The following is a 7933-nucleotide window of genomic DNA, read 5'->3' on the forward strand; positions in this document are numbered from 1 at the left end:
GTTAGGCAGCGTTAATCACCAGGATAATGTTTGTGTTTTATGTAAAAAAGAGGTAAAATATATTCACCACTTGTTTCTTGGTTGCGAGTTTACTTGGTAGGTTTGATGCACATAGTTATCTGATTTTCGCAGACTATGGTCCTTCTTAAGTACATTGAAGAAACACTTTGAGAGTTGGACAGGTGTACACAATAGGAAGGAGATGCACAAGAAATGATCGGTATATTTTTTTGCAATTATCTGGAATGTTTAGATGAAAAGAAACAGAAGAATCTTTCAAAACAAGGAAGCAGGTGTTGAGAAAAACTGTTAGAAACTCATTTCAGAGCTACAAGGAGTGAAATGGAGTGAATCCCTTTTGTTATTGATGGCAATGCCGGAAATGATGATAGAATTTTCGTGTTCTCTTTATTTTTTATTTTTGTTCAATTTATCTTTGTCGCTCCATTTTATTGTATTGAGCTGTCTTGTTCAAAAATAAAAGTTAGCGAGGGAGAGATACAAACGTGTATACATTTAGGTTTGCAAGAGAACACAAAAAAGTCCTTTTCAACTTAAAATTTTCAAATAAAAAATTTCCATCTAAACCCTTTAAAATAGCAAAATTTCAAAGAACACAATTGAATTCCATGAGATTTTGAAATCAAAGCATTTCTCTTATATTTAAATTTTAAACAAAGGATTTGTCTCATTTTATTGTATTCCAAACACACTTATAGGGAGTTCAAACTCAACTTAGCTTCATCTATCATTTGCATCGCCATTGTTACTTGACTAAAAAAGAATGTGGCCATTCAGTTAAGGTACAAAAGATGCATGCACGTTTGAGGCAACTTTTTATATTGAATTCACTGAATCTATTACTCTGGTGTTATTTAGGATTTTTCATCTATAGAACAGTATGAGTCTTATATTAATATCCAAATTGCAAGTGATCAGTCCATTAACAACATCACCTAAAGCACAAGATTGATGATCAATTCTTCAATGAAAGATACCTATATGTCCACGACAATCTTTGCATCGAGTTGAGAGAATTCTTCAAAAAAGGCCTTGAAATGCTCATAGGAATGCTTGACATCATCTATAGCACACATTTCTCGTATGCTATGCATTGACAACTGCGGTGCACCTACATCAACAGTACGAATGCCCACGCCGCTTGCAAGAATGGGGCCAATGGTTGAACCGCAAGCCGTGTCATTGCGAACCACAAAGTCCTGCATCAACATATGTTATAATTTATTTCCACTGATAAACAACTACCATCCTTCAGTTTTATTTATGATGATTCAGCTCTCAATAGGGTAACAATGCCTGTTCCAATCTGAGAGAAGAGAAGGAAAAGAAAAAAGAAATGAAAAGATACTAAAACATTTCACTTAACAGACCTGTACAGGAAGCTTATGCACTGATGCTATCTCCCTGAATATGAAGGATGTGACTGCATTAGTGGCATATCTTTGATTTGCATTGTGTTTAATGACAAGCCCTCCATGCAATTTAGGCTGATGGTTCTCTTCATGTTTGTCCTAACAAGAGCAACGGAATTAATCTGAATATATATTATAGATCATAATCATAAAAGCTTACCCCAACTTTTCACATGCACAAGAAAAGACATACCATGTAATTGGGGTGTAGTGCATGCGCCATATCAGCAGAAACAAGGAAGCTTCTCTGAATAGCTTTCTCAAGCATCTGAGAAAATCAGCATAATGACACAAGTCAATACAAAAAGCCCGATCAGGTGTCATTCCATAATAAAATATCATGAACAGTCCTCTTATACATGATGCAAAGAACAACTTATAGATTGATACAATAATCCATTAGGAAAGTTGAAATAGTCACAGCTCCATTTCCTTTTAAACATCTACATAAGATATAGAATGATAGGATGTTCACAGAAAAGGTAATAAGAATCATCCCTGTCGTCCTTTAAGTATGAAAATGAACAAATAAGATAGTTGCATATTACCTGGGTATCTGACCTAAAGGAATTTGTAACCCGGGATACAGCATCTAGCATGACTGGAGAGCCAGCTCCTTGGGCAGAATTAGACCCACATTCTTCATGATCAAACAAAGCTACCATTCTAACACCAGTCTCTTCTTCGAGACTGGTTTCAGAGGATGTAGCATCTATCAATGCCTGTCAGTTAACATAAGATAATCAACCATTTATTTTGAAAAGAAAAAGAAAATCAATCTAGCAAATAAACAAAACCTTTGCACACTTTGTATGATTACATTCGAATTACAAAGCAGACAGCTACATAATCTTAAGATCCAAAAGCTAAAGTCAACATTTCCTTCTTTCACAAGTATCCTTTGTTAGTCATACATATGAATTTGGTGTCGTTAAAAATATCTGATATCTCCACCCACCTCCTTTTCCAAAAAAAGGAATATATGTCAATGGATGTTCAGTTGAATACAAAATTTTCCATCAGACGGGAGGAACGCCCAAGATGTACTAAACCTGAGGTTGGCAGACTAAAGTACAAAAAATTGAGGAGATAAGGAGGGGGAAAAGAGACAAATCCAAATACCTAGGATTTATGTAGAAGTCTGTCACTAGATGTGAAGTTGAAAGCATAGCATATAAAACAATGGTCAATGAACCATAAAAATAAGGTTTAATTATTCTGCCGGTTCCTATAGTTTCATCGAATTTTCAATTAAGTCCCTATACTTCTTTTCTTTTTAATCGGGCCCCTATACTATATTAGATTTTGTAATTAAGTCCTGATTAACAGCAAACGTTAAAAAAACGTTTATAAAAAGTAAATTTACTGATTTACCCCCACCATCTACCCTCTTCCACCCTCACTGCCCTCCACCATCTGCTCCCCCCCCCCCCTCTTCTCTTTCATCCACCATCTCCTCATCCTTCTCTTCCGTCACCACCCTCCCTATACCAACAAGTTCCCTTTTTCCATAGCAGATTTTTTGCCATAATCAACACATTCAAAACCAAAATTTTTGTCATAATCAATTTTTAACATGATCAGAAGCAAAATTTTTATCATAACATAATCAGTTAATTACAAGCAAAATACATAATCAAAACTCATATTCAGAATTTTTTAACACAATCAAAAATTTTTTTAACATAATCAGTGAGCAGAAGTAAAACCAAGTAGAAGCAGAATGAAACAAAAGCAAAATGAAACAGAAGCAGAAGAAAGATGAAGTGTCGAATTGGTTCTCCTGGAATCTGAATCGAGACCTGTAGGTCCAACAGCATCAGTCCAAGCCTCAAGGATGTTGATACCAGGAGCAATCAAATCTGGTTTGAGAATCTCAGGGTTCAAGTCGTTAGGTCCTCTTGCAGAGAATGATGCCAGAACCAGTGCCAATTTGATTCCGAAGATCGTTCCTTTGAATTCGAGAGTTGCACTAGGGTTTGCGGTAGATGAGAAGTAGGATTTGAGATGAGGTGAGCATCGCCGACGAGGCCCTTACCGTTGGAGATTCCGTTTGCGAGGATCATTTCAACTCCACCAGCTTTCTTCACCACCAAAATTGGCAACCCTAGGGCTACATCCCCGATCGTAAACCATGATTTTGCCTCTCACTAGTCTCGGATCCAGTGAATTCTTCATGCAGAGTGAATTAGATAGAACACCAGATTTCCTAGGGTACACTAATTGGTACATTTTCCCCCTCAACGGAGCTCGAAGTAGTGGATTTGATGGAAGAGGTGGATGGCGTGGAAGAGGGAGAGGGAGGAGAGAGAGAGTACAGGTTTTTTTATTTTATGTTGAGGGCACTTTTGTAATTTAAAAAATAAAAGATGTTATCTTTTAGGTTTTTTATTTTTATGTGTGATATATTCGTTTTATTTAACGGAATATTCCGTTAACTTTAACTTTTTATAGGGACTTAATTACAAAATTTGATATGGTATAGGGATTCAATTGAAAAGAAAAAAAGTATAAGGACCTAATTGAAAATTTGACGAAATTATAGGGACCAGCAGAATAATTAAACCTAACAATAACAATAACCAAGACTTGTTCAGTTAAAGTGGGTCTAACTACATGGATTCCGATGATACATACACCAAGTCTCTTAATTTGGCAGCGAAGATGCAGAGAATCATGATCTAACTAAATTGACTTGTCAAACCATGGATGCATTAACTACAAACAGAATAATACAATGTATCAGGAAACAAACCATCTTCTGCCCTCATGGAAGAACATTAAACGGAATTCTTAAAAATTTCATTATCTATGGTATATGCCTCATCCCTATATCCTCTATCAATACAAAATTGAGTAAGTAGAGAGGAAAAAAAATTACTGTACTTGAACTATTGATCGCTTAGTTAACACTTATTTATAAAGGGCACCAAATTCAAGTTTAAGCAGTTCATTGGCTGTAGTGCAGCAGCTCTTCACTCAAACATAGATTACAATGATGTTGTGAAATGGTTGGGTAGTGATGGTTTTTTCTGCTTTGTCTTCTTCAAGTAAGGTAAATATTTTTGGGATGGTAAGCATCAAACGGAAAGGCACAGTTCAAAAAGAATATTATAATTCAAAATTCATATCACACGTGAACCTGAAACTTGAGAAAACAATTTATGTAAAACTTAAACCTTCAAGGAGCAAAATGACATGCAGAGGTTATCAAGCCGTCCTGAAAATATGAATTCCTGTGCAGCTCCAGCAATTACACTTGGTTGGGTATCACAAGCTTGCAATTCAAAATCACAAATGTCTTCTGGTTCACACCCAAGCTTGCTTGCAAGCAACTGGGGAAAAGAAAAACAAGATAATTACCAAGAGTTAGATCCACATTGAAATCTGCAAGTAGTGTGAAATAGATGTCAAAAGGAAATGTAACTGAAGCACCTATCAAAAAGAAGGCACTATGAATTTCAAAACCTGCTAACCTGCAGTAGAAGAGAATGGTGTTTAGTATTGGTAGTGTCAGTTTTATCATTTGCTTTCTTTCCACTTTCAGTTGAATCATTTTCAGGGACAGCTTTATTCAGCTCTGCCTGCAAGACAGAACTCAACCCCATTAAATGTATAAAAGCTAAATCAAATAACTAATAAGAAAGTAAGAAACACTTTGCATCTTAATAAGCAATGCTGGTGGAAACTTATTCTTTAGTTAACTAGATACAAGTATTAGTGCTAAAAAACACAATGCACCATAACACAAAGATGGCTTTCAGTAAGGTGCAATTAAAAGCTAATAATTCTATATAAATCATTTTGCCACCTCATCAAGAATGATTCTTATCAAACAAGATATGCATCTTTAACCATTAATTGAACTCTCTAGGACTCTGGCTACATGCAGTCAAATAGATTGCAACTCGGGTAAAGTAATTGTTTCAAAATATAATTCAATCTTTAACTTGATGCATTATACCTGGGCATCTCAATCTAATCATTTTCTTTTGTCCTTAACAAAATCATAAACATAGCAAAGGTATGAGTATTAGTGTATTACATATCCTGTGGCAGAAGCATGAACTTCGTTTAAATCCAGTATTACCTTCACTGAAGTAGCCAAGACAGGAAGAAGATGAGACTGAGCATTAGGTTTGAATCCATCACTATTAACATTCCTGATCAAACAAGCAGCGTGTTCTAAATAGTCAACAAACAACGGAAGAATGTGATCATCAAAGCAAACAAAAAAAAAAAAAAAAAAAGCAAAAATACAAACAAGAATGATGCGTATTTTCGAAGAAGACCTGTCCAAGTGAATAGCCAAAGTAGGGATCCTCATTATTGGTTCCTCAATTCTAACAAGCCGATGCGCATAAGAAGAGGCAGAACCCTCTTTTCTTTCTCGAATGATTACCCTCCCAGCAATGGTCAAGTCCCTATCAAACCATGTATGCCACAAGCCACCACCATACGTCTGAACCCCAACCTCCAAATATCCACCTTTAGTCACCTACCCCAAAAGAAAACCCATGTCATGTTTATGTCCAAAAGTTAATTAAGCCCCCAAATTCATGTTTGATCTATATATTAAATTTTGCGCATAAATGAGATTCATACTATGATGCACAAATACTTCATTTTTACTCAAGTATGTGTATATGCATCAAATACGGCTAACTTATTAAATCTGTGATTAATCTTTTTATGAAATTGCCTAGCATCATATTCATTCAATATTCGAATTAGTATTTGTGCTTCACATGACTAATATGACTGATATTTACTTCTAAATAAATTAAATCAAATCAAATCAATAAAAACTAGATACCTTGGTGACGGGCTTGAGTTTGAGACAAGGGCTATCAGTATGAGCACCCACAATGTGGAAACCATTTCCAGCAACATATCTAACCACAAAATTCGAGAACACAGAACTAAGCACAAAATTTGAAACAAATGCTGAAAATAGAAGCGCCGAGGGATAAGAAAGTAGAAGCACCTCTGACCAATGGCAAAAGCGACGATGGTAGAGTGATTCCTGGTGAAGAAGTACTTTTTTCCAGCTTTCAAATTCCAAACTTCCTTTTCCGAAAGCTGGTCAAAACCTGCGCTTCGCAAACGGTTCATCGCCTCCTCTGAAACAAAGTTAGATTACATTAAAGTAATATCAGAATGAATCGAGTGAATACAACTGAATCAAGAAAACAGTTTTCTTTTATCTGGTTAATTGTTATTACCGACGGCGTGAAAAGCAGTTGGAGAAGCATTGAGGAAGGCAACAAGATCGGAAGCGACATCTTTCTTGTGTTGTTGCCTCGCCATCGTGGCAGGGGTTTTTGCTTCGAAAGGTTTTGCGAGTGCGAGAGTGAGAGTGCACGCGACTTTGTGTAGTCAGCTACTTAGCTCCGAGAGTCGTATAACGGTGCTGCTAGCATTTCGACAGAAACAAGTTTAATAAACGTACCATCCGATAAAACTAGATCGATTTTGTTATGGTTAAACATTTCGTAAAAAAATATATTGTAATCAATAATATTAAAATATTTTTTTTTCATGGTATGTTCGACTTATACTTTATGGCACAGGAAGCAAAATCCAAATTAGAATTTACAAATTACACTAAATAGTCATTTTATTTTGATTTTGACAAAATAAACCTTAATTTTTATTTTTTGTTAAAATAAATTTTTAAATATTTATTTAATAAAATAATCTAAATATTTAGAATGATGAATTAATGAGTAACACATTTTATCAAATTGAACAGATATTTGGAGTTTATTTTATCAAAAACGATAATTGAGTTTCATTTTATCAAAATCATGATTTTTTAATGCCAAAATTACTCTTTTCTCTATAAATCATAATTGGTTAAATTAAGTCTAATATATTAATAATATAAATTATAAGTTTTTAAATACAAAAGAAAATATAAAATACTTGTATAATTATCTTACTAAAAAAAACGAAACATAGTACTAGTTTAAACATAATTATGAAATTGAAAGTGATATTAGCCAAATATATATACATAAGATCATTATTTATTCTCTTATTTTAAAATAATTGTCGTTTTTTTACTTTTTTTAGTTTAATGAACTTAATATTAATTTTTTAATAAATTCAAAAGGTGAAAACAAACAGTTATTTTAAAATGAATAGGTAAAGTTTAGTAAATGACTATTATTGCATCATTTTTTTCATTATTGTTATGATCTTACTTGTCAATTTTTAAGTTGGTTATCTATTTTATTATATAAAAATTAAATTTTTGTATTTAATGATGAAGTTGATATGGTATTTTTTTAAAAGTGTTTTTTTGTTTATTTTGTTTAATTCATTAAATATAATTTATTATAATAAACTAATTATATCAATTAATTGATTTAGTTAAATATTTAAATATCACATTAATTGATTTAATTAATTTATAAATACCAAACTAAATTTCAATTATTTAATTATGAACCTATATGGCTTCTTGAAGATATTTTTTAATTTTATTTTGTTTG

The 7933-nt window shown here is 33.5% G+C and overlaps 1 protein-coding gene across 1 annotated transcript; it reads right to left on the reverse strand.

Moving 5' to 3' along the window:
• Positions 1–798: 798 nt before the first annotated feature.
• On the reverse strand, positions 799–6904 carry LOC107631486 (Zn-dependent exopeptidases superfamily protein). The gene is made up of 11 exons (XM_016334948.3): positions 6659–6904; positions 6421–6556; positions 6250–6328; positions 5726–5931; positions 5524–5596; positions 4910–5017; positions 4613–4768; positions 1982–2155; positions 1627–1701; positions 1392–1532; positions 799–1220 (listed from the first exon to the last, which is right to left on the reverse strand). The coding sequence occupies exons 1-11, from the start codon at positions 6741–6743 to the stop codon at positions 999–1001; spliced, it is 1455 nt and encodes a 484-aa protein (XP_016190434.1). The 5' UTR covers positions 6744–6904; the 3' UTR covers positions 799–998.
• Between the last annotated feature and the right edge of the window lie 1029 nt (positions 6905–7933).

Source organism: Arachis ipaensis, chromosome B1 (assembly GCF_059453495.1).
Source record: "Arachis ipaensis isolate K30076 ecotype BB chromosome B1, ASM5945349v1, whole genome shotgun sequence".
In the NCBI taxonomy this organism is placed as follows: Eukaryota; Viridiplantae; Streptophyta; class Magnoliopsida; order Fabales; family Fabaceae; genus Arachis; species Arachis ipaensis.

Coding starts and splice junctions, on each gene's coding strand:
- LOC107631486 (XM_016334948.3), bottom strand. CDS start 6,743: ATGGCGAGGCAACAACACAAGAAAGATGTCGCTTCCGATCTTGTTGCC. Junction 6,329..6,420: donor GCTTTTGCCATTGGTCAGAG/GTGCTTCTACTT, acceptor TTTTGTGGTTAG/ATATGTTGCTGGAAATGGTT. Junction 2,156..4,612: donor TGTCATTTTGCTCCTTGAAG/GTTTAAGTTTTA, acceptor GTTAACTGACAG/GCATTGATAGATGCTACATC.